The sequence below is a fragment of the Phaseolus vulgaris genome, chromosome 10, assembly GCF_000499845.2.
Source record: "Phaseolus vulgaris cultivar G19833 chromosome 10, P. vulgaris v2.0, whole genome shotgun sequence".
Taxonomy (NCBI): domain Eukaryota; kingdom Viridiplantae; phylum Streptophyta; class Magnoliopsida; order Fabales; family Fabaceae; genus Phaseolus; species Phaseolus vulgaris.
Window position 1 is genome coordinate 17,932,702 of NC_023750.2, and position 26,779 is coordinate 17,959,480.

At 47.9% G+C, this 26,779-nt stretch overlaps 1 protein-coding gene and 1 pseudogene across 1 annotated transcript; both read right to left on the reverse strand.

The window, feature by feature from the left end:
- Positions 1-625: 625 nt before the first annotated feature.
- LOC137815894 (DNA N(6)-methyladenine demethylase ALKBH1D-like) lies at positions 626-1,531 on the reverse strand. The gene is made up of 2 exons (XM_068619003.1): positions 944-1,531; positions 626-772 (listed from the first exon to the last, which is right to left on the reverse strand). Exons 1-2 carry the CDS (start codon positions 1,529-1,531, stop codon positions 626-628), a joined length of 735 nt encoding a protein of 244 aa, XP_068475104.1.
- Positions 1,532-6,150: 4,619 nt separating this feature from the next.
- LOC137819563 (uncharacterized) overlaps positions 6,151-26,779 on the reverse strand; it is an 80,223-nt pseudogene continuing 59,594 nt past the window's right edge.

The following is a 26,779-nucleotide window of genomic DNA, read 5'->3' on the forward strand; positions in this document are numbered from 1 at the left end:
TTTGTGTGCCCAAGTCACGCCCTTGCGGAGTAACTTAGGATATCTCTCTTATCTGGGTAAATCGCCTACTCTTAGGAGAACATCGGGTGTGGCTGGTATAGGCACACTCACCAGACGTTGCTCTCTGCGTAGGCGACTTACCCTTCACGATGCCGCGCACGTAGTGGGTTGAGGGAATCACCAATCACTGACTGGTTTACTAGTTCCCTCAGGCCACTCTCGTGCATGATTCCCTGAGGTGTGCACATGCGAGATCCATGCGTAACGCTCTCGCTGGGAACCTCAGTCCCAGTTTAACTGCGTGTAACACGAGATCCCGATGACAATACACCCGATGACTGATCAGTGTTTATTTGTTTCTTCGCGTTCTGCCTTCAGGCGTTAGTCTGAGAACTGGTCTGTTGGTGGCCACTTGGCTACTGACCACCGATCACCGTTCTGGATGAATTTTCCCCCGACCTCTCTACCGCCTGGTTTGTCGGTGATCACTTGGTTACTGACCACCGATCACCGCTCTTGGCGATCGTCCCCCTGACCTCTCTGCCACCTGGTCCACGTGTCACCCTGCGAGTGGTCCACGTGGTTCTCTGTTGCTGACGTCATCAACTACCGATGACCGATCGGATCAATTTCCATATTTATAGGTCTGAGGATCCCAATCCATTCCAAGACACATCATCTTCAATCGAAGTTTCGCTCCATTTGCATATCCTGGTTGATAGAATCCTCCAAGACCAAGACCAAGTTCACGACAAACTTTCACTATCCCCACCTAAAAGTATTAGAATCAACGTTTACCTAATGACAGTAATGTTATGCTGCAACCTTTTATGAATGAAATGCATTATGCCACAATCCAACAATAAAGAGTAGAAAAATGCTTGTTGTGAAGTGAAGCATTGTAAAAGGAATTACAAAACAATATACTGTTAAAATGGAGTACCTGTTCATCATGGCTTATGAATTTTTTCAATAGAACCATACCAGGTCTCAACACAAACCCTTTTGTCCATTCCTCCTGAATCTCAATTCTACTTCCCTTGTTTTGTACAGGCAAAGTAGCTCCTATCAAAGCATGATTTCTTCTTCTATGAAAGCAAATGTCATATGGTCTGAACTGTGGCCTGTTAACTGAAGAATCCAACTTCTGACCACCGACTGCAGCATAGTTTGAACGGCTGTTTCTATTATAATAAGATGTATTGACAGAATCAGGTTTCTTCCAACAACATTGAGGCGATTCATCATTGGGAGTTGACAAGTTAGTCTGTGAAACTTTCTTTGTAAGTGGTAACTTGGTATTTTCAAAATGGTCTCCACTGGACTTAGTCACTTCTACATCAACTCGAGTTCTCTTGAAATTTCTTGGTTTAAAAGCAGTAATAGTGGTAGTTGATGGACAAATTGAAAATTGAAAATTTGACATTAACTGAGGGTGTTTGTCACCAATTGAATTGGAACTAGGTGACCAAGAGAGTGAATAATTCCTCACTTTCCTTTTAGACAGCACTACAGGGAAACTACCAGACATAATAAATTCCTCACTCTGCAATTAAATCATGGAAATTAAAATCAGAAACGGATATTGCTAACAAAAATGTAAACTTCTAATCAGTTGTTCTAAATTTTAATCTAGAATAGTTTGTTTTGTTCATTGTTTCGATTATAATTTTCACAAAGTTAATAGTTATAAAAGTTCTCAAATACATTTTTTTCCCTCTAAAATATGGTTATACTTATTTTGAGTTAATTTCTCTAAACGGACAAAAGAAAAAATAAATCCACAAAATCATAACAAGATGAAATCTGAAATTATTCTTCACAAGAAACAAAAAATATTTTCTTTGAAGATAAAATAGCTTCCAAGTTGAAAGCGCGATTTCTTAGTTTTCCAAACGAGTTTTCAAATGCAAGAGAAGTTTCTTGTGTAAGTAAGAGAAGTTTATTGTGTTAGAAGACCGCAAATTGAGAATTTTTAAAAGAAAAGGGTTGAATCATACATGAACTTTGTGAAGAGCAGAGTTTTACTACAAGACTCGGTGATTGATTTGATGGTTGTGTATTTGTGAATAATATATAGTAAGAAGAATGAGGTGTGAAACAATGCGCTAATTAAAAAGAAGAACCTATGATGACCTTTGATTTTGATTCCTAGATTTAATTTGATAAACTGAATAATATCTAACAAAATTGATTGAGATTGTAAATATGATAATTTTTAGAAAAGATAAGGTTTGTTATGAACACATGGTAAATTTTTATAATAATTCAAAGTGTGTCTCCTCTGTTAAAAATACCTTTCAAATCTTGAAAAGATTGAAGATTTTGATTTGATTTTGTTTTCTACCACCAAGAGAGATAAATGAATAAGATAATGCATTTAATTTTTCGCAATTTTGAACCATTGATTTTATACCAAAAGATTGTGAAATCAATATATTTGATTAACAAATTACAAATTGAACCGCTTATATTTTGTTCTTGAAACAGAATTTAACTTTTGATACTGAAAATAATTTTAGATTTTGTTATGTTTGAAAAATTTTATCGTAATTTTTAACTAATAGATTTTTTTAACTATTGGAACATCCTAAATTTTACCCATATATAATGAAATAAAAGTAAAACAAGCAATATCTAATTACGAATAATATATATACTATTTTCTCATATGTGTATTTCAAAAGAAATATCCCTCTTCATAGGGATTTAATATATACATCAAAAGTTTTAACAACCAAACAAAGCATTCAAATAAAACTATCTCATTCTCCAGCTGTTCACTAAGGAGCTCTATTACCTGCAATCTCATCTGCTCCCGTGTAAAACACGATCATCACAGATAAAGAAACAAACACAAACAGGGTAAGCTATCTATATAAAAAGTTTTGATATAATTCAAATTTTAAATTAATAAGCATAATTCATCCATTCTCATACGATTTCTCAAACCATCAAGTGGCTATTACATTCATAAAATTCATATTTCATATGTCGGACTTCTACTGACTCAACACATAGACTCTTGACTCTACTTCCGGAAGACTCGTGCGTTGACTTAGACTCAGAGATCTGCACCTGTCATACTACCTCACTGTGAAATCCACACAGTTATGCACATAAAAATCTCAATATCATATCTCTCCTAGTATGACAGCGTTAACTCATATAACAGGTCAAGTTAGTTATCTTTCAAACAACTTACCCATTCATATGAACCTCCTTCGACTCTCACCACCAGAATAACTTCATCTATATGATTTCATTATCTCAGGAGAGTCAGGATATCTCCTTCTAGACGAATCCCCAGTCAATGCACATCCTAAACAATCTTAACACGGTATTTTCTTTCCTGAAAATACTATGTTTTGATTAAAAATATATTCTAAACATTAAAATCTTCCACATCAAACAATCAAATCATTCCACAATTTAGAATTTCCAAAACACCCAACAATTCATTCACTAATCATATAAATGTCTTGAATCAAAAGGATTCCAAAGTGTATCTAAATAACATCAAGTTTTACTATCCCAAAAGAGAGACAATAAAAGGAGAATGAAATAAAATTATCTTCCAACTACAACTATATCCAACAACAGTATTTAATAAAAAGGATGAGGAAGCACAACATGAAAATTAAAGTTTGATAACTTATCTCAAAAACACCAGAATTCAGATTACCATCAACATAGCTCTCAAAATAATCAACTCATAAACTGAATCATCAAGAAATATTCAAAATATATATGCTCTGAAATTGTCAAGAAACAAATCATCACAAAGCTTTTTCAAATACAGTAATTCATTCAATTCCAAACTTATATACATTCTACATCATCTACTATATCTAAATTTTACATTTCAATCTCAAAACAGTTTCAATCTCAAAACAGTTTCAATCTCAAAACAGTTTCAATCTCAAAACAGTTTCAATCTCAAAACAGTTTCAATCTCAAAACAGTTTCAATCTCAAAACACTTTCAATCTCAAAACACTTTCAATCTCAAAACACTTTCAATCTCAAAACACTTTCAATCTCAAAACACTTTCAATCTCAAAACACTTTCAATCTCAAAACACTTTCAATCTCAAACACTTTCAATCTCAAACACTTTCAATCTCAAACAGTTTCAACAAAATCCTGCAAGCAAAAACAATTGAAATTGGTGACCACGTCACCTCCAAATCCATAATCTTTTTCATTGAAAATAATAAGACTAGTTTCCCTTACCTGAACTTTAGCTGATGCTCACTGAGAGCTCCAAATCTACCAAAAACCTAAAGATAATTAACCTGCACCACAGAGTCCTAATAAAAATCTAACTATATAACTAGGACCTTGAGTTAACAGAGATTAACCCGTACAAAATCTAAGATTAACCCATACAAAATCTAATAAGATCAAAATTAACTCAAAAGAAAAAGGGGCCAAGAAGGAACTTACTCTATCTGATATTTTGATCCTAGGTTCACTACCAGGAGTCCAACGGCATACTCCGATCGCCAAACTGATAAGCGAGGAAGTCAGAATCTTACAGAAAAGGAGAAAAGGAAAAAGAGGAACAAAACTGAAAATTCTGATCGAGCAGTCTGGTAGTCTTCGCTGCCAGGAGTCTAATGGTATACTCCGATCATCAAACTGATGAGCGAGGAGATCAAAATCTTAAAGAGAAGGGAGAGAAAGGAAAAATGAAACTCTTATAGAGATGGTGGTTATTTTAAAATGAAACCTGAATAACTGAATTTTCTATTTATATGTCATTTTCATTTTAATAATAAAATATTCAGTATCATTTAAAATATACCACTTCTACTCTAAGGTTATTTTCTAGATCCTTACAACTATTGTCATAACTCGCTATAATCCCTTAAACTTGTAAAAAATCCTAACAATAAAAATTCTCAAAATTGATTATTTCCTTTTTACAATACTTTAATTAATCTAAATACACTCACGATCAAATCACAAATTTTTATTATATTACTTTTATATCTTTAAAGTTTATTTTTATCTCGTAGCATTGTTGTATGTTCAATTATTACATTAATGTGTTTGTATTGCATTAAAATTCATATATTTTAACAATTTCTCTTATTATGCGCTGATGCCTATATTAGTTTTCTGTCAATATTATATAAATTTATTTTAAAATTTATCTTGTTTTTAATTCAAATTCAGAAGAATATTTATTTTCTATCTTTTTCCTACTACCTAATAACATTAATTTTTTTTAAAAAAAAAATACATTAAAAAAACACAGTAAAAATATCATTGAATTTTGAACTTTCACTTTCAATTCAAATTTTAAAATTTTAATTTTCAAAATGATATATCTAAATCTAGCATATAATTTCATATTTAGTATTTTATATCATACAGTAGTAGATTTCAAATTATTTTAAAAATCTAACTATTAACTTTTATTTTATTAAATTTTTATCTAGCTTTTCAGTTCTTTTAGTGTGAAATTTTAGATCAAAACTTTAGATTTTAATTTTTCAAATGTAAAATTAAATAACGGTGATTTTTTCTTCTTTTAAAACAAGACTTCCATAAAAAAAATTCAAATGGATACTGATTAAAATTGAGTATTTCAAATGGAAAAACATCACAATAATAATTAATTTAAGCTTATTGTAATAATGCCACTTGTAAGGAATTAATTTCCATACAAAATCAGAATGATATATATTATGATATTAAAAATATAATATATTATTACTCTTATCATATAATATATATATATATATATATATGAAAAGTATATTTAAACGATTCAGAATTAAAATCTAGTTCTATATGAATTCTAACTAAATAACCGTCTATCTTGCTGTAAAATTGTCTTCTTTGATTTACTAGAATGATGTTCTTTCAGTAATTGTTCACTTCTTTCTAATTTGTTTTTATATTAAAATTTGATCAGGTTTTTTTACCAGTGTATCTATCAATAATCATATCTTTGATTTATTTAACAACTATAGTTGAAAAACATGTAAGCATTCAAGAACATAATTTTTTAAATTTCAAGATAAATAGGACAATAGTAATGTATTTTGCCAAAATTAAATAGAAAATGAAACAAGAAACGTGATGGAGGAATAGTAAATGGATGAAAGTTACAGAGTACATATATAATTTTCAATTCCTAATTGGTTTTGTGGGGTTTGGTTTTAAGGCCAAATCCAAAGGGGAAAAGGGGGTCATAATGACTATCTCCAACATTCATTGGCAATTGATCAACAGTTTTGAACCATGTCCTTGGAAGTTTGCCTCTGAAACCATAGTCACCAAACAACACATCAGTCACACCACTTCCCTCAGTACCAGGAAGCCAAGCAGCAACCAGAGCTTCAATTTTGTCAACATATGGTTGTATAACCACAGGACGACTAGATGATCACAGTAACACATTTGATTCCTCCACACACATTCTTATGGTTTCTGGCCCAGGTGTAGAGATTGTCAAATTCAAGCTATCACCTTTTGTTTCAGCATATGGTTTCTCCCCAACTACCACAATGGCATATGAAAAATTATTAGACTTGACATAGTTCAAACTAGGATTCTCCTTGTAGACTACCTCGGTATCATTATGAACTGTGTTCTTGATAGCACTGAGGATTGTTGTACCTGTAAATCACATAGGCCTTATCAATATTGTATGTTTACCAAACTATACAAAAGGGAAAAAAGTTGTGAAGAAATCTATAATATACCCGTAGTCACATTGTTTCCAGTAACTCCTTGCCATTCGATTGTCCAACCACCACATTGGTATCCTAGATTATCAGCATGGCTTCCAGCAACCAGTATCTTTGAAGCCCTTTTAGGAAGAGGGAGAAGTGCTTGGTTAGGATTTTCACCAATAGAACCTGTTCTCGAACTAGGTTGGGGACTGGGAGAACTATTGTCTTCAGATGTCACTCGGTCGGTCGTGTCTCACGTTCCTCCTTCAGTCTTCTTCGCCGAACGGCTCCTCAGGCTGGTGGGGTACCTGCAGATGGCACTCCAACGCTCAAGTCAGTGGGGTATCGTATTCGGCTGGTTAGAATACTGTAGATAATGATGTACCTTCTTCCTTGGAATGTGTGATATTTATATTACCTTGATGGGCCCTTGCTGTTGGGCCGGATTAGGGGGTTGTTTAGCGATTAGGGTTGGATTAAGTCGTTTCCAAACCATAAGTTAACCTTTGCTAATTGGGTCAACCATTGACTTGAGCACCTTGTGTCGGTCGGCCACATATGACACGTGGTCGACCTCGTACCTTAAAGTATGGTTTTGACGCATGGGTTGACCGGGTCAATAGACCGGTCGGTCATCCCGGTACAGTTGCCTCGCAGGCTTGAGAGATGGTACAGCCGAAGAGTCTGAAGAATGGGCCTCGGGCGGATTGTGTAATGATGGGTGAAGTGATGTTTTGGGGGCGCCTGAGCGATTGACGTGACGCGCATTTATGAGGGGTTTTTCTAGGCGCCAAGTGATGCGAACCGTTGGATCAAGCGAATCCAATGGGTGAGGTTTTTGCGACGTTTGGAATTCCGAGGTCCTTCCGGGCTATAAATAGGGGCTGGGAACAGTAGTGTTTTACGCGTTATCTTTGTTTGAGCTCCGACTCTTTGAACCAATCCAACCGATCTCAGTTGCCTTCTTCGTTCGTCTAAAGGTTAGTCATGTCTGCTCTTTCCGAGTCTCCCCCTGCTTATTCGTCGTCGTCCTCTTCGTCTTCTTCCTCTTTTTCTTCTTCTTCTTCTTCCGGCCGAGCCTCCCCGGTTGGGGATGTGGAGAGTGTCCATTCTCCGAGGTTGGTAAGGGAAGACGCTGGTAACGCGTCGGACCGTTCGGCCCCCTTTGAGGGGCCCCGACCCCATGTGGGGCCGACCTGGGTTGATCCCCGGGTGTGTGAGGTGTCGTCCTCTTTTTATACCGATGCCTCCGTTGCTGAGTTTCTGGACGAGGTTCCCGTTTTGAAGGCTTCGGCCGAGGAATCCTTGTTGGCGTTTGGTCCTTGCTCTTTGGAGGATCGTGTGTATAGGGAGCAGTCATCCACCGAGCCTCCCTTTTTTTTCATGTATGTTTGTCTTTTTGCGGACCTCCATGTGTCCCTTCCCTTTAATGCCTTTACGGCCGGGGTTTTGAAGGAGCTCAACGTGGCTCCGACCCAGCTTCAACCCAACTCGTGGGCGTCTATGCAAACGTTTCGTATTGTTTGTCGGACGTTTGGGTTGCGCCCTCTTCCCTCCTGCTTTCTTCATTTTTACTCGTCGTAGCCGACTAAGCTTGCCAGTTGGCAATCGCTGGTCAGCCGGGCGGGTAGCGTGTTGTTCAAGCCCTTCACGGCCTCTTATAAGAACTTTAAAGAAAAGTTCTTTAAAGTGTACGTGGAGCCAGCTGGGACACGTTACTTTTTTGACGAGGTTGGTCAGTCGCGTTTCCCGCTGTTTTGGTCGAGGAGTCCAACGAAGATAACGGATTGGCCGAGGCCAGTGTATCCGAGCGAGCATGAGCGGCTCATTTTTTCTTTGTTTGATAACCTCCCCAGGAAGCTCCCCGCCCGGCCGCTCATGTCGCTGTACAATGCAACCGATTGCGCGGAGGCTTTCGAGGGTATGCTTTTTTCACGCATGGTTTGTTTTGTTTGTCGTACTTGTGCTGACCGGTCCCTTGTTGTTTGATTTGCAGAGATCGCGAAGAGAGAAATCCCTCAGGCTGTCGGGATGCCACATTCGTTCAAAAACAAGTTGAACGAGAAGAGGGGGCCCACCAGTGCCAAGCCCCGTGCAGAGGAGGGTGCCCGGGCGGGGCCCTCAAAGAAACGCGGCCGCGAGAGCGGGAACATCGCCCGCACCGTGCGGGAGGCGGGACAGATGCCAACGCCTCCTCCAAGCCGGTCGGCCAGGAATGCTTCCCCACCCACCGACGACTTCAACCGCTCGATTCCAACGGCGGTGGCGATGCCCGTGCCGGCCTCTGGGGGGCGACCGATCCTTTAGCCGGGCCATCTTCTTTAGGTTGCCCCCTGGTCTTGAGGGGGAAATCAAATCGATCCCCGAGGGCGATCTTCTCAATGGCGGCATTGAGATGATATGTCGGGGACTGGTGCTGGCCAGGCGAGGGGCGGACGCTCGGAGGGGCCGAGTAGAGGAGCTTTCCCGCCTCGAGCATGAGCTGCAAGAGGCGGGTCAAAACCTGAAGCAGGCCGTGGAGGCCAACACAACTTATGAGAAACAGTTGTGTGCGCAAGCTGCCGAACTGGAGTTGCATCAGAACCGGCTGGCCGAGCTGGAGAAGGCCGATGCTGAGAAGGCCGCGGAGGTTGCTCGTCTCCGTAAGGCGTTGGAAGCGGCCGACCATCGGGTCGCTTTGATGGGAGAAGAGGTCGCTGCCGAGCGCGAAGGGAAGAAGGCGGCCGAGGCCGAGGTTTTGAAGACCATGGAAGATACCATGGTCCTTATTAACCAGAGCTTCGACCTGGCCGTCCGCTAGGCCGCGGTACTCTATGGTGGTCCTCCTCCTTCCGGTCAATTTGACCAAGACATGGAGGTCGTCGAAGGCCGCTTGGTTCCCGCAGAGGCCGGCCAGCCCGCTGATGAAGCCGATCCCGCCAGTGCCGTTTTGAATATTGTAGACTAGGCGGTCTCCTTTATTTCGATCCCTTGGGGCCGGGGTGTGGCCCCCACCTCTTTCGTTTAAGAGAATGGTTTTTCCTTTAATTGTTTTTATGCTATTCCGGACGAACGGGCCTTTACGAGCCGAGTGGGTTGGAATAATTAAACTTAAACGTTGGTAAATTTAACTGAGTATAAAGAACGAAGTAATCGGTCGGTAGATGAAATCAACTGAGTGACTCGTGATAATTAAAATCAACCAAGTGATTGTAACGGACTTTGATCTTAACGTTGTGTGTACCGGGAGGGTATGCCGGTTGTGGCTACGTCCTGGCCGAGATAGGTACGGGTTTCGGGAGGGTATGCCGGTTAAGGCTACATCCTGACCGAACCGTGTGGGTTACGGGAGGGTATGCCGGTTAAGGCTACGTCCTGGCCGTGCCGTGTGGGTTACGGGAGGGTATGCCGGTTAAGGCTACGTCCTGGGCGTGTCGTGTGTGTCATTCGTTATATACACCATGTATGAAATGCCTCGTTAAAACCTCTTCGACCGATGGATCGGTCGGGCGAGGAAAGAGTGCGTGTATTTTATTCATGCTTAGCTGAAATAAAACTTTAGGTGCGTGACATTCCACGTCCTAGGTACAATTTTTCCCGATAGATGCTCCAAGTGATAAGCCCCCCCTCTCCTACTTCTCGGATTCGGAATGGTCCTTCCCAGTTTGACGAGAACTTGCCGTCCGACTTCCTAGCGTTGCTGCGCATTCTTCATACGAGGTCGCCTTGTTGAAAGCTTCTGGGTTGGACCTTTGAGTTGTACCTTCTGGACGCTCGGAGCTTGCATGCCGCTTCTCGTATCTTGCTTTTGTCTCTGAGCTCGTTCAAGAGGTCGAGGCCGACCGCCAGGCTTTCCTTGTTTAGGGATACGTCGAAGAGTTGGCGTTGGATGGATGGCTCCCCGACTTCTACCGGTATCATGGCCTCGGTGCCGTACGTGAGGCTGTAGGGGGTTTCTTGCATGGTGGACTGTGGGGTGCAGCGGTATGCCCACAAGACCTCGGGCAGCTCCTCCGTCCATCTTCCCTTGGCAGTGCCGAGCCTCTTCCTTAGTTCGTTCAATAAAACCTTGTTGGCCGCCTCGGCTTGTCCGTTCGTCTGTGGGTGCTCAACGGAGCTTGTGAGGGATTTGATGTCGAGGTCGTTGTAGAAAGTCATAAGGCCTTGGTCGATGAACTGCCGGCCGTTATCGGAGACTATCGAGTTTGGTATGCCGAATCGGCACACTATGTTTTTCCACACGAAATTTTGGACGTTTCGGGCAGTGATGGTGGCTAGTGGTTCGGCCTCTATCCACTTGGTGAAGTAGTCTACCGCGACCAGCAGGTGCTTCGTTTGGCCTTTGATGTCCATCCCCCACATGGCGAACGGCCAGGGTGATGTCATGCTGTGCAGTTCTTCTGGTTTTCGGTGGTGGAGGGGGCCAAACTCTTGGCATTTTTGGCATTTCTTGACGTAATTAGCGCTATCTCCATGAACGGTCGACCAGTAGTACCCCGCACGGATTATCTTGGCCGCCATCGTTCAGGCTCCGGAGTGGCTCCCGCACGCCCCCTCGTGGATTTCTTGTAGCACGTATTGGGATTGTTCTTTGGTGAGGCACTTTAGGAGTGGTGTTGAGTACCCCCTACGGTATAGGTCTTGGCCGATCATGGTGTATAGTGCGCACTGCCGTCTGATGCTCTTTTCTTCCCCCGATTGGCATGTTCCGTGTTCCGTCATCCATCTGTGGGTCTCGGTGATTGTCATACATTCGGCGTCGCCTACGCTCGGCTGTGCTAGTCGCACTTGGACGACCGATCGGTGATGGCTTTGTTTTTTCGAGGATGCCAGGCGTGAGAGTGCATCGACACGCTCGTTTTCCTGCCATGGTATTGCTTGACCGTCACCGTGTCGAACTTGGCTGTGACGTTGCGGACAGTGTGGTAATATCGCTGGAGGAGGGGCTCCTTGACTTCAAATTCTCCTTTGATTTGGCCTACGACCAGCTGGGAGTCACTCTTGCATGTGACCTCCCGCACGCCTAGATCGTTTGCTAAGTTGAGGCCGGCCAGTATGGCCTCGTACTCTGCTTGGTCGTTCGTTGCTTTGAAGGAGAATTGGAGGGCTTGCTTAATCAGTAAGTCCCCCGGCCCCTCGAGGACGACCCCGGCACCACAAACCGTTTTGTTGGATGAGCCGTCCACGTAGAGGACCCACTTGGCCGAGGTTTCTGGATTTCTGGGGAGCTCGGCGGCGAAATCCGCCAAGCATTGGGATTTAATGGCACCCCTCGGTTCATACTTGATGTCGAACTCTGAAAGCTCGACCGACCACCCTATCATTCGTCCTGCAAGGTCGGGTTTAGAAAAATTTTTGTATATAGGATAGTTGGTCCTTACCCTGATTTCGTGGTTTTGAAAGTATGGGCGCATCCTCCTCGCTGTCAGCACCAGGGCTAGTGCCACTTTCTCTATCATTTGGTACCTGGTCTCGGCTGCGTGGAGCGTCCGGCTGACGAAGTATACCGGGTGTTCTTCGTGGTCCACTTCTTGGACAAGGGCGGCGCTGATCACTTCCTCCGACATGGCCAGGTAGACTACGTATACACCAAAAGGCGATGGGTAATGATGTCCGGATGGACACCCGGTACGTCGGCAGTCGTCCAAGCAAAGAGGTCTACGTTCCTTTTGAGAGTTCGGTGAACGAAATCCGCATCGGCGGCGGCCATTGCTGTGCCGATGCTCGTGTATCGGTCCTCCCCACCGAGTTCGGCTTGGCACAGCTCGTCCTTGGCTTCGAGCCTTGGCTTGATTTCCCTGGGATCCAGATCTGCCATGGTGATGGCTTTCTTTGGTTGCGGTGAGTACAGGTGAGGGCTTCTTCCACGGCCGGCAATCTTTCGCTTGGGTGAGCGACTGCTGCTGGACCTCTGTTGTGTGGGTTCAACTCGTAAGCTTTCGGCGTAGCATTCTCGGGCGACCTTTTGATCTACGTGGATCGTCAAGATGTCGCCTGAGAGGGAAGGGAATTTCATTGCTAAGTGGGGCGTGGAGACTATCGCTCCGAGCTTGTTGAGGGACGACTTGCCGAGGAGGATGTTGTAGGACGTGTTGGCGTTTATGACCAGGTATCTGATCTTGAGGGTTTTGCTAGCCCCTTCAAGGCCGAATGTTGTATATAGCTCTATGTAACCCTTCGTTCCTACGCGTTCCCCCGAGAAGCCGACCACGTGGTCGTTGTAGGGCGTCATTTCCTCCTCCGGGATTCTCATGGCTTTGATCGTAAAGTTATCGATGTCGACCGATATCACCATGGGGTCGTCCTGTGTTGGGTCTATCCCCTTGAAATCTTCATCCGTGAACGTGATTGGTGGCATCCTCGGCCGGGCGGAGACGAGGTTTACTAGGTGGATGGCACGTAGGTGCTTCTTGCGTGCGCTGTTGGAACTGCCTCCGCCACCGGACCCTCCGGCTATGGTGTTAATTACCTCTCGGCCCCTGCGAGTGTCGGCTTGTGGGGGGTCGTCCCTTCGTCCCCGTCGGTCTCCGCGCCTATCGCCCTCTCGTGGGCCTGGGGGGTTCGGTCTCTTCTCCTAGGCGTTTGCTCCTTGCACGGGGAGCGACGTGTTTCCCGGGTCCCACACACAAAGCGTCAGAGATGCCCGGCTTGAATGAGTTCTTTTATTTTATCTTTCAGGGCTTGCCATTCTTCGGTAGAGTGGCCGGTATTCTTGTGGTACCGGCACCTTTTGCTGCGGTCGACATTTTCTGGGCTCAAGGCCCTTCGGGGCGGTGGTATCAGCTCAGCGCTCAGGGCCTCTTACAAAATTTTGCTCCTATCCGCGGTCAGAGGCGTGTAGCGGGAGAAGCGGGGTCCTCGATTGTCCCTTTTTTAGTCTCGGCCAATTCGTAACCTTCCTTGCCGTTGCCTGTCCTCCTTCCTTTCTCCGCTCGCCTTGGCCCGGGCGTTGTTCCTGAATTCGCGAAGTTCCTCCAGCTGCATGAATTTCGCCGCTCGGCGTCTAAGGTCATCGAGGTTGGTAGCAGGTTGCATACACAGGCTATCGGTGAACGGGCCGGGTCTGAGGGCGGTCAGCATGTGGTGCATCGCCACCTCGGGACAGAGGTTGCGATTACTCATAGCGGTTTTGCTGAACCGGTCGATGAACGTTCTGAGGGACTCTCCCTTCTCCTAGCGAATGCCGACCAGTGCTATGGATGTTAGATGGTGGGGGCGGCTTGTTGCAAACTGGACATCGAATTTCGCTATCAGGGTCTCGAAACAATCTATAGAGTTTGCTGGAAGCTTGGTGAACCAGCTAAGAGTGCTTCCCTTTAGAGAGGTGGGGAAGACTCGGCAAAAGACCGCGTCGTCCGTGGTATACAAGCTCATGTGTGTTGTGTACGCGTCTACGTGTTCATCTGGGTCGGTCGTTCCATCGTACCGATCCCTGTTGAAACCTTTCCATTTATCTGGCAGGGGGGTATCCATAACGCGGTCGGTGAACGGATGACGCCGGGGCGGTAGCGTTGACTGTTTTGCTAGGATGGGACTCCCCATCCATTTCCAGAGTGAAGTCGTTTTTCGTGTCTTTCTCGGCCTGGAGGCCGGCACCGGTGGCGTGGGACCTGCCGGCCTGGTTGGTCATGGCGAGGGACGGCACCCCCTTGACCAGCTTCTTCATTCGCTTGTTTTCTTCTTGGAGGCTTTTGATTTTGTACTGATCAGGTAGTCGGAAGTGGTGACATGGCAACAAGTGATAGTATGGGCGTGTTGAGCGGGACACCTGGCTGACGGAAGGGAAGTACATCGGGAAGTCTGTGTAGTCGCCAATCGTTAAGATGGCGTTCTCCGATCTCTAGCATATCTAACCGGCGGTCACCAGGCTTGTATCATAGTCGCCGTATGTGAGCTTAGGTGACCAAGTGGTCAGAGACCGCCTAAAGGGGGACATCGCCGAAAGGTCAGGAAGGCTTGATTAGGGCCTTCAAAGGGTACGAGTACGAAGGACGAAGTTACCAGATGATCATTCCCTAGCCAGAGGTCGAGGCAAGGGAACAGTTTACCAGAACATGCACGATGAGCAAGTAATGCAGATCATGATAGCGACAGGCGAGACCATAGAGAAGGTGTCCATGGTGACACCCCGTGCTCGCCACTAAGAAGAGATCGCGCTCCAAGGCAGCTATGCATCGAGTTACTCCTTGCATGGGTAACTTAGTCGAACAGCCTGAAGAGTAGAAGTGACGCTCCAATAGAAGACGCTCCAGATGGTGACACGTGTACAGCTGGATACGAGCCACGTGTCCAGAGGTGTAACCGTCAGGAGAGAGAAAATGCACAGGTATATAAGGAACTCTAACAAACTTCTGAGGTACGCGCGTTTAGAACACTTCTTTACGCTTTGAGAACACTTGAGTACGCTGAGAGAGATTTTGCACGGTTCCTTGAGTTTTAGCTTTTCTCTCTTAGATTTTTGGTGATTCCGTCACTGACTTGAGCGTCGGAGCGCGATCGGCCGCAGCGGCGCCACTTGAGTCAACCGGCAGGATCATCAGGCGCCCACCGTGGGTGCTAGGCTGCGAGCCCAGACTAGAATCCAGCCGCAGAGGGTGCTGGAGACGATGGCGGCCAAGAAGGATAAGAGGACTCGCCATCCTTATGATCCAAGGAAAAACAAGGGAAGGGGCCCAGGGCGTCCCAGGGAGTACAATCGCCCACCAAAGTACAAGTTTGTCATGGAGTTGGCGGATCTGATCGCCATTCCCAACATAGCAGCCAGGCTTAAGGCGCCTGAGAAAGTGGGCGACAAGGTGTTAGGACCAAAACCAAACGCCTGGTGTGAGTTCCACCAGAGTTTTGGTCACACCGTTGATTCATGTTTGGCCCTGGGATACCAGCTCGACGACCTGGTCAAGAGCGGTTTCTTGAATGATTACCTGCTGGACAAGAGGATGGGGGGTGCGTCGAGCTCCCAGCCGGCGAGTGGTGAGGGTCAGCAGCATGAGATGCCCACTCATGGCGAGATCCACACCATCGCTGGAGGTTTCTCGGGTGGTGGATGCACTGCATCACAGAGGAAGAAGTACGCAAGGTCTGTGATGACAGTGGATATGTTCGAGGATCACTCGCCAGATGTGGACATCACGTTCACAAAGGAGGATCTTAGGGACGTTGTGCCTCACGAAAACAACCCCATAGTTATCTCGCTCGTCACGGCGAGAAGGAAAGTCCACCGGGTGCTGGTGGACCAAGGAAGCTCGACAGATGTGATGTTCTGGCCGACTTTCACGCAGCTGCAACTACCCCTTGACCAGCTAAGGCCCTATGAAGGATGCTTATATGGGTTCGCTGGTGACCAGGTGGAGGTCAGGGGGTACATTGAGCTGAGAACAACGTTCACGAATGAGGTGGCCTCGAGGACGGAGAAGATCAAGTACCTCGTTGTGAATGCCCCCTCAGCATATAACATTCTGTTGGGGAGACCAACCCTCAACAGAATAGGAGTTGTGCCTTCAACCAGGCACATGAAGGTTAAGTTACCATCGATGGAGGGGGTGGTGATCACCATCAGATCTGACCAGAAGGAGGCGAAGAAGTGCTATGAAGATAGCCTGAAGAATAAGAGGTCAGTAAGTTACATCACAACGACGCCGCCTCCCGGTGTGGAGCCCAGGCCGACGAAGGGGCGAGTTGTTGCTTCGGCAACGGAGGTGATCGCCGACGGCGACGATGTCACCATGATAGATGCTGAGGCTGAGGGAAAGAGCGCCGAACGGGAAGAAGAAGTGAGAAACCGCCCAGAGGAAGCGAGGGAATCGGGAATCGCCAGGGCGGTAATCGCCAGGGAAACCAGACCCAAACCCGTCGAGGAGTGGCTCGAGAGGGAGATCGGGGGCAAGATCTTCAAGTTGGGAAGATCTTTGGAGGGTGAGCTCCAAGACCAGATCGCCAAAGTGATAGAATGGCATCTGGATGCTTTTGCATGGTCTGCTTCAGACATGCTGGGAATTGACCCCAACTTCTTGTGTCACCATTTGGCAATGGACACACAAGTCAGACCAGTGCGGCAGAGAAGAAGGAAGTTTAACGAGGAGAGAAGACAGGCAATTAGGGATGAAACGCAGAAGCTCCTCGCCGCAGGCCATATCAGGGAAGTCCAGTACCCTGAGTGGTTGGCTAATGTCGTACTGGTGAAGAAGAGCAACGGGAAGTGGCGTATGTGCGTCGACTTCGCTGACCTGAACAAGGCTTGTCCAAAGGATTCGTATCCTTTGCCAAGCATAGATGCCCTGGTCGACAGTGCAGCAGGGTGCAAGTTGCTGAGTTTTCTGGACGCCTTCTCGGGGTATAATCAGATAAAGATGCATCATATGGATGAAGAGAAAACTGCCTTCATGACTGAGAGGTTGTGCTACTGTTACAAGGTGTACCGCCCTAGTAGTCGGGAGTAATGACGTGGTGTCGAGCTATTATATAGGCGTGTTGGATGGGACACCTGGCTGGCAGAAGGGGAGGAAGTCGGGGGGTTCGCGTAGTCGCCAGTTATTAAGTTAGCGTGCTCCGATCTCCATCATACCTAAACCGGCGGTCACCGAGTTGAAGATGAAGTCGCCAGATGTGAACCCAGGCGACCACGTGATTAGAGATCGCCGAAACAAGGACATCGCCGAAGATGAAGGCAAATAGACACTTCCCATCTGGCCAGAGGATGAGGTCGGGGGACAGCTTACTTGAACATATACGGTGAAACAGGTAGTGCAGATCATGAAGGCGGCCGGCGAGACCACAGGGAAGGTGTGTACTAAGGCACCCGAACTCGCCATCCAGAAGAGATCACGCTCCAAGGCATCTATGCACTGAGTATATCATGCATAAGTAACTTAGCCAAAGAAGAGTCAGAAGTAGCACCCAAGTCAAGGATGCTCCAGATGAAGGCACGTGTACAGCTGGATGCGAGCCACGTGTCCAGATGTGTAACTGCCAGGAGAGAGAAAGTGCCCAGGTATATAAGAGTTTCCAACGAACTTCTGAGGTACGCAGGTTCAGATTGTTTTCTTTACGCTTGCGAGTCTTGAGTACACTGAGAGAGAACTGGTCACGGCTCCTTAGAGTTCTTGAGTTTTACTCTTAAGTAATTGGTGGTTCAGTCGCTGACTTGGGCGTCGGAGCGTGATCGGCCGCAGCGGCGCCGTTTCGTCTTTTGCAGGTTCTTGAGGTGGATCGCGGTGAAGGACGGAGGCAAACACGGCACATACGTCGATCCAAGTTTGACGAGGCAAAGCTCCAGCGTTTTGGTCAATAGGCAGGATTATCAGGCGCCCACCCTGTGGCCGTGTAAAACTTGTTCCCATCCACAGCGTGAGTTCTTGGAGGTTTCTGCGGTTTTTGTTTGGTTGTGTGCTGGTGCAACCATTTTCCGCTATTCATCTATGTTTTGTTCGGTAGTTTCGCGTTTTCCACCGTTCGTTTGAGTTTTTGTTCGGTGAGGTGAGGTTTTTTGCTGCTGGCGCGAGTTTTAACCGGTAAGATCTGAGTTCTGTTGCTCGTTTGGATCTTAGTGGAAGAAGCGTTGGTTTTTGGTGGAGTTGTGAGTTTCTGTGAAGGTTTGCTGTGTTCGTGAGGCTGTTCGAAGTTTTTGCGAAGTTCTGACCGATTGATCGCCGAATCGATCGTCGCTGTAGAAGGTGTTGTTCATCGCTCTCTATGATTCGTCAGGATTTCATGAGAAAAATGAGAAGCAACCGTTCAAGTCCAGTTGCGCTCGTTGCTGCTGAAGGCGCCATGACTATGGCGCAGATGGTGGAAATCATGCGTTCGCTGCAGGCGAATGTTGAAGCCTCGCGCATAGAGCAGGCAAGAATGCACGAGGACCTGGTCGCCTCTCGGGCCAGGAATGACGAGCTTAGCAGAGTGACTGAGGAACTGCGTCAAGCTCTTCAAGAGCAGCGAGGGCGTCCAGTCGCTGAAGAGGTCGCGCCGTCAACGCCGCCTCGCGTTTTCCCTATGCCTTTCGCTCAGGCGATTACAGACACGCCTATCCCTGCGAGTGTCGTACCTGTGAAGGCTGTCTTTACCGGCGTGGAGGATCCTGAGGCACATCTCACCACGTTCCATACGCAGATGATGCTGTCAGGAGGATCAGACGCCGTGTACTGCAAGATGTTTGTGAGCACACTCCAGGGAACGGCGCTGGAATGGTTTGTGAGCCTGCCTACAGGTCACATAACCAATTTCCAACAGTTTTCGAAGATCTTCGTCGAGCAGTATATAGTGAACAAGGCGCCGCCTAGGGTGTCTTATGATCTGTTTGACATAAGGCAGTACCAGGGAGAGTCCCTCAGGGACTACTTAAATCGTTTTGGGGCGCAGATGGTTCGCTCACCAGCCAAGGACGAAGAGATGCTGGTCTACGCATTCAAGAAGGGCGTGCTGCCGGGACCTTTCTGTGAGGCGTTGATTAGGGCTCACCCCGCCACGTTTGCTGAGGTTAGACGACTCGCGGTGGCCCACATCGCCGATGAAAGTGAGGTCGCCGAGAAGAGGGGAAGCGTGGCTCCCGCTAGGCCATGTGCCCAGACCAAGATCCAGCCACAGAGGGTGCTGGAGACAGCGGCAGCCAAGAGGGATCAGAGGACTCGCCATCCTTACGATCCAAGGAAGAACAAAGGCAGGGGCCCAGGCCGCTCTTAACCCGCACGTCGGGAGTACAATCGCCCGCCAAAGCACAAGTTTGTCATGGGGTTGGCGGATCTGATCGCCATTCCCAATATATCAGCTCGGCTGAAGGCGCCCGAGAAGGTGGGCGACAAGGTGTTGGGACCAAAGCCAGACGCCTGGTGTGAGTTCCACCAGGGCTTTGGCCACACCCTCGACTCATGTTTAGCTTTAGGATACCAGCTCGACGACCTGGTCAAGAGCGGGTTCCTAAATGATTATTTGCTGGATAGAAGAACAGGGGGCGCGTCGAGCTCCCATCCAGCAGGTGGTGAGGCTCAGCAGCACGAGATGCCTACCCACGGAGAAATCCACACCATTGCAGGCGGTTTCTCGGGTGGTGGATGCACCGCATCACAGAGGAAGAAGTACGCGAGGTCTGTGATGACGGTGGATATGTTTGAGGACCACTCGCCGGACGTGGACATTACGTTCACAAAGCAAGATCTTCGGGACGTTGTGCCTCATGAAAACGACCCCATAGTCATCTCGCTGATCACAGCAGGAAGGAAGGTCCACAGGGTTCTGGTGGACCAAGGAAGCTCGGCAGACGTGATGTTCTGGCCGACTTTCACGCAGTTGGAGCTACCCCTTGACCAGCTGATGCCCTATGGGGGGTGTTTGTATGGTTTCGCTGGTGACCAGGTGGAGGTCAGGGGGTACATTGAGTTGAGGACTACGTTTACAGATGAGGCGGGTTCGAGAACAGAGAAAATCAAGTACCTTGTCGTAAATGCTCCTTCAGCATACAACATTCTGCTGGGAAGACCCACGCTCAACAGAATAGGCGCTGTACCTTCGACCCGGCACATGAAGGTAAAGCTGTCGTCTATGGAGGGGGTGGTGATCACCATCAAATCCGACCAGAAAGAAGCGAAGAAGTGCTATGAGAATAGCCTAAAGAACAAGAGGTCTGTGAGTTATGTGACAACCACCCCGCCTCCTGGTGTGAAGCCCAAGCCGACGGTAATAGAGGAGACCGCCGGAAGCGACGTGGTGATGGTGGATGCTGAGCTGGGGGAGGGGAACGACGGTCTGGAGGAAGAAGAGGCGAGGAATCACCTTGAGGAAGCGAGGGAGCTGGGAATCGCCAGGGCGGTGATCGCCAGAGAAACCAGACCAAAACCCGTCGAGTAGTGGCTCGAAAGAGAGATCGGGGGAAAGGTCTTCAAGCTGGGGAGATCTCTGGAGGTTGAGCTCTAGGACCAGATCGCCAAGGTGATAGAGCGGCATCTGGATGCGTTTGCATGGTCCGCTTCGGACATGCCCGGGATCGATCCCGACTTCTTGTGCCATCATTTGGCGATGGACAATCAGGTCAGACTGGTACACCAGAGGAGAAGGAAGTTCAACGAGGAGAGGAGGCAGGCGATTAGAGACGAAACCCAGAAGCTCCTCGCTGCAGGCCATATCAGGGAAGTCCAGTACCCTGAGTGGCTAGCTAATGTCGTGCTGGTGAAAAAGAGCAATGGGAAGTGGCGCATGTGCGTCGACTTCACCGATCTGAACAAGGCTTGCCCAAAGGATTCGTATCCTTTGCCAAGCATAGACGCCCTGGTGGACAGTGCTGCAGGGTGTAAGTTGTTGAGTTTCCTGGATGCCTTCTCGGGGTATAACCAGATCAAGATGCATCCCATGGATGAAGAAAAGACTGCCTTCATGACCGAGAGATCGTGCTACTGCTACAAGGTGATGCCATTTGGGCTGAAGAACGCGGGGGCCACGTACCAGAGGTTGATGGATCGGGTACTTGCACCAATGCTGGGAAGAAATGTGCAAGCATACGTAGATGACATGGTCGTTACCTCGCCGGAGAAGAGCAAGCACGTGGAGGACTTGGAGGAGTTGTTCACTACGATCGCCAAGTTCAGGTTAAAGCTGAATCCCGAGAAGTGCATCTTTGGCGTGGAGGCTGGGAAGTTCTTGGGGTTCCTCTTAACTGAGAGAGGAATAGAAGCCAACCCTGATAAGTGTGCTGCCATCTTTGCGATGAGGAGCCCGACCACCGTGAAGGAAGTACAACAGCTTACAGGTCGGATGGCCGCCCTGTCTCGCTTCGTGTCGGCTAGCGGAGAGAAGGGCCATCCATATTTCCAATGTTTGAGGCGGAATAACAAATTTGCCTGGACGAAGGAGTGTGATGAAGCCTTCGTCAAGCTTAAGGAGTATCTGGCGAGCCCGCCGATTTTGTGCAAACCGCTGGTGGGAACCCCTCTCAGGTTGTATTTTGCTGTAACTGAGAGGGCGGTGAGCGCGGTGCTCGCCCAGGACCAAGATCAGGCTCAAAAGCCCATTTATTTTTTTAGTAAGGTGTTGCAGGGCCCCGAAACGAGATATCAGGCCCTGGAGAAGGCTGCACTGGCAGTAGTCTTTTCGGCAAGGAGGTTACGCCACTATTTCCATAGTTTCACAATATTGGTGATGACCGACTTGCCCATTCAGAAGGTCTAGAAGAAGCCCGACGTTGCTGGGAGGATGGTGAAGTGGGCGGTGGAGCTGTCGGAGTTCGACATTAAGTATGAGCCCCGAGGTCCGATCAAGGGGCAGATCTTCGCAGACTTCGTGGTCGAGCTCTCGTCTGAAGCGACACGAGTTGAGGGGGATGACTTCCGTTGGGTGCTTTCAGTGGACGGATCGTCGAACCAGCAGGGTAGCGGTGCTGGGGTCATCTTGGAGGGACCCAACGGCGTGCTGATTGAACAATCCTTGAGGTTTGCCTTCAAGGCCAGCAATAACCAAGCAGAATATGAGGCGCTGATCGCCGGTATATTGCTGGCCAAGGAGATGGGAGCTAGGGTGCTGATGGCTAAGAGTGACTCGCTGTTAGTCACGGGACAAGTAACAGGCGAGTTCCAGGCTAAAGATCCACAAATGGCGGCTTACCTGGAGTATGTACAGGAATTGAAGAGTTCCTTTGTCTCCTTTGAAGTGGTGCATGTGCCCAGGGAGCAGAATGCCCGAGCTGACTTGCTAGCTAAGCTCGCCAGTTTAGGCAAGGGGGGTAGGCAGAGGACGGTGATTCAAGAAACTCTGAAGACGCCTAGAGCATTTGTGGCAGATCACCTGGTTCTTCAGATAAGCAAATCGACGGAGAAAGCGGTGAGGAGTCACAGGCCTTTGACTCAAGAGACCTTGAGGTCGCCGAGAGTAAGGGCACGTCAGGAAGAGGAGGTGAACGTGGCACAGGTCTGCGCTACCCATGAGCCAGACACCTGGGTAACGCAGTACAAGCGATACCTGGCGGATGGCCTCCTCCCGCTAGATCCGACGGACGCTAGGAAGATAAAGAAGAATTCTAGCAAGTTCACAATGATTGATGGCGAGCTGTATAGGTTTGGGTTCACTCACCCACTCCTGGAATGTGTGCATGGCGAGAAATGTACAAGAATCATGGCCGAGCTCCATGAAGGGATATGCGGAAGCCACGTCGGGGGTCGAGCTCCGGCTGCAAGGACCCTTCGTGCAGGTTACTACTGGCCTACGATGAGAGAAGACTGCAAGAAGTATGCGCAGTGCTGCAAGCAATGCCAGCAACACGCTGATTGGCACAAGGCACCTACCGAGGAGTTAAAGTCGATTTACAGCCCTTGGCCGTTTCATACATGGGGAATCGACATCCTGGGACCATTCCCGCTGGCGATCAGGCAGATGAAGTACTTGGTGGTGGCGATTGAATATTTCACCAAGTGGATCGAAGCAGAACCAGTGGCCCAGATCACCGGACACAAGATCGAGGGTTTCGTGTGGAAGAACATTGTGTGCCGGTTTGGTGTGCCCAAGCGCCTGGTGTCGGACAACGGGACTCAGTTTGCAAGTCACCTGTTGAAGAAGTTGTGCGAAGGAGTGGGAATTCAACAAGTATTTGCATCTGTCGAGCACCCTCCGACGAATGGCCAAGTAGAGTCAGCCAATCGGGTACTACTCAGAGGCTTGAAGAGAAGACTAGAGAAAGCCAAAGGAAGCTGGGCTGAGGAGGTACCCCGTATAGTCTGGGCGTACCACAACACCGAGCAGTCAGGAACCCATGAGACCCCATTCAGCCTGGTCTATGGATGCGACGCAATGATTCCAGTGGAAATCCAAGAGAGCTCGCCGAGATTCCAGAACTTTGTAGCGGAAGACTCGAATGAGGAAAGAAGGCTGAATCTGGATTTGCTGGATGAGGTTAGGGAGGAGGCAAGAGTGAAGGCTGAGGCAGTGAAAAGAAGGATTGAGCGAAGGTATAACTCGAAGGTGATGCCAAGACAGTTCAGAGAAGGCAACCTGGTGATGAGGAAGGCCCACCAGTACGAGATGGAGAACAAGCTATCGCCTAAGTGGAAGGACCGTTCAGAATAACCGAGGCGCTCGGGAACGGCGCCTACCGTTTAGAAACATTGGAAGGAGGGGCGATTCCTCGCACTTGGAACGCCACGCACCTCAAGTTATATTACAGTTAAGAGCTTTGTAAGTAAAAACAAACACGAAGAGCTTTACAATGTTTTTGTTAAAACAATTTGGAGGGGGCACTCTTTTTTCCCTAAGGAGGGTTTTTAATGAGGCCGCCCAATAAAGAAGAGTTTTCAAAGTTTAAAGTGTTTTAGATTGCATGCTTGTTGTTTTCCGAAAGTTTTAAAGAAAGACCTTGTCACTTATATGTGATTTAAGGCGAGTTGGAGTTATGTTGCATGCTTTCTAAAAAGTTTCTAAGTCCCCATCGTCTTTCGGCGATTGGCGGCATCAGTTAAAGTTTAAAGTCCACATCGTCTTTCGGCGATCGGAGGCACCAGTTAAAAGACCTCAACGCCCTCGCGCGTCCTGAGGCGAGATAAAGACCTCCTCGCCGTCGAGCGAGTGCAGGCGAGGAAGAGTAAAAAGTCCTCAGTGCTTCCAGAGGAGAGAAGATGTAGCCTCTGGGGCAATGTAGAGCCACCAGTAAAAGTCCTCAGTGCTTCCAGAGGAGAGAAGATGTAGCCTCTGGGGCAATGTAGAGGCACCAGCAAAAAGTCCTCAGTGTTTCTGGGGGAGAGAAGATGTAGCCCCTGGGGCAATGTAGAGGCACGAGATAAAGACCTTCTCGCCGATGAGCGAGTTCAGGCGAGTTAAAGACCTTCTCGCCGATGAGCGAGTTCAGGCAAGATAAAATCCTTCTCGTCTCGAACGAGTTCAGGTATGGTGTAAAGGGTGGAAGAAGTTCGGAGGGTGGCTAAGGTAGGTTTGAAGAGAACGCCCAGCCACCCGGTTCCTTGCTCTGAAGCTCAGGGAGGTAGAGAAGGATCCGAAAGGCGCCTCTACCCCCAGATAAAGGAACAATGGCCAAGTTGTGAAGGCAAGAGGAAGCTGGTATCGCCAAGACTCTTTGGCGACCAGGAGAAATTCAAGCGATGGCAAGAGGCCAAGGCCCGTTTTGATAAGGCAGATCAGGTGAGTTATGTCTTAAGTCATTAGTTGGGTTGAAGCTCGTTATTTGAAAAGTGATTTCGCGCTAAGGTTCATTACCTTGAGGTTACAAGATGTTTGAATGTTATCGTTCGAAAGCTGATGGTTCGAAGCAGTCAGTATACAATTGCGCTCGTGGAGTTGCTAAGTTAATTTCGTCTAAGAGATTCATGCGAGGAAGATAAAGTTGACAAGAGAGATTATGTAAAGGAGCGGGAGATGTCATAACATAGTAGCATCAGTTCAAAATAAATGTATAGAAAAAGGGAAAGTTTATTACAACTAAGTATATGTAAAGGAGAAAGCATAGGAATCATGGATGGAGGGAAGCAGCTAGTCTTCAGAAGGAACAATCTTCCCGTCCACCACTTCGTTGTTCAGAGACACCATGGAGAGGTCCAGATCAGGATATTGGCAGGCGAACTGCTCCAAGGCGGCGTCGAATCCAGCAGCGAGAATTTGGGCGGAGCTCAGCTCGAGTTCTTCAATCTGCTTCTTGAGCCCCTCATTCTGCTGCTTCAGTTCTTCAGCTTCCTCCCGAGCTTGAAGAAGGTCTTCAATAACCCTCTTGTTCTCTGCCTGCGCTTGGACCAGCTCTGCGGCAATTCCTTCGTTTTCCTTTTTGGCCTCGGCGAGCTTGGCCATGGTGTCGTCTCTCTCCTTTTCAACTGTCCTCAAGAAGACCTCCCGATCTGCTGACCTCTTCTCAAGGGTTTTTGCCTTGGCGGCATCTGCTTTGATCGACGCCTCCAGGTCAGCCACTTTGACGCGATAAGGGACCAGCTTGCTCTCCAGCTCGATCTTCTCTTGAGCTAAGAGCTGCACCTTATGGCGTAGATCGGTGGCCTCCTTGCGTGCCACCCGAAGCTCGGTGCTCATAGCATCCTCCACTCGGGAGTGATCGATCTCCGCGAGCATGAGATTGCAGGATAACTTCTCCGCCTCGATCCTTATTAGGCGATTCTCCTCTTGGAGCACGGAGATGTCATCCTGGAGCTTCTTGCTGGAACTCTCCACAGCTTTTGATATGATGGAGGGGAAATCCTCTGCCATCATCTTAAGTTTTGCTGAGAAGGGTTCCCACACCCTTTTGACCTCAAGGGAGAGGTTTGCTCGTGGGGGCATCAGGGGAGCCTGTTGCTGGTTCTCGCCACCGCCTTCTTGAGTTGGCTGTTGGGTGGGAGCTTCTTGGCGTGGTGGCGACGAGGGGGACTCGGTGATGATGATAGGCGAGTTGTGAGCACCTTCATCCTCGCCTGGTGCGGCTTCCGCGGTTGAGGCGGTTGAAGGAGGACCCCCTCCAGCAGATACATATGGCGTGGAGGCGCTCGGGGGGTTCTCCATAAAGTTGGGCTCGACAGCCTCAACCACAGGAAATGCAGCTGCCAAGGGAACTGCTTGGACTGGTGATGCAGGAACTAAGGGAGGAAGCGGTGTTGAAGGCGGAGCTGGCTGAGGGGGCGGTGTTGATGTTGGAGGGGGAGGTGGAGCAGGTGGTGAGGAAGGCGCCACCCTCCTTCTTTTGGTGATGAGGCCATCTTCAGTTGCCTCATCGTCTTCTTCTTCATCCTCATGGACCACCTGAGGGGTTTTCCTCTTTGGCTTCCTGAGGATGAGCTTCTTGCGTTGTTGGGCGGGCTGGGCCTCTGAAGGAGTTGGGCCTTTAGGGGGCGATCTACCCTGGGCAGCGGCGATCTCCACCACTGAATTTGGCACGGTCTGGGAACCCGACGCCAACCCATGGGCTCGGGCGAGCGCCCTCAATTCAGCCAGTTTTCCCTTGCCCAACATGAGATCTGCATAATACAAAGGTACATGGGTCAGCTCAGAGAGAAAGATAAACACATGAGTCAGTATGCAAGTAAAGCAGATAAGTGGTGCAGAAAATAAACCCAAGTCTTGTGCACAACAGACAAGACGCCCAGAAACAGTTAACAAAGGTGTCGCCAAGAGCAATAACTTAGATATTGAGGTGAGCTCTAACCTATTCGA

Excerpts from the sequence above, each read along its gene's own strand:
- LOC137815894 (XM_068619003.1), bottom strand. The coding sequence starts at position 1,531 with ATGTCTGGTAGTTTCCCTGTAGTGCTGTCTAAAAGGAAAGTGAGGAAT. Across the intron at positions 773-943 it reads TCATAAGCCATGATGAACAG|GTGGGGATAGTGAAAGTTTG; the intron begins GTACTCCATTTT and ends TAATACTTTTAG.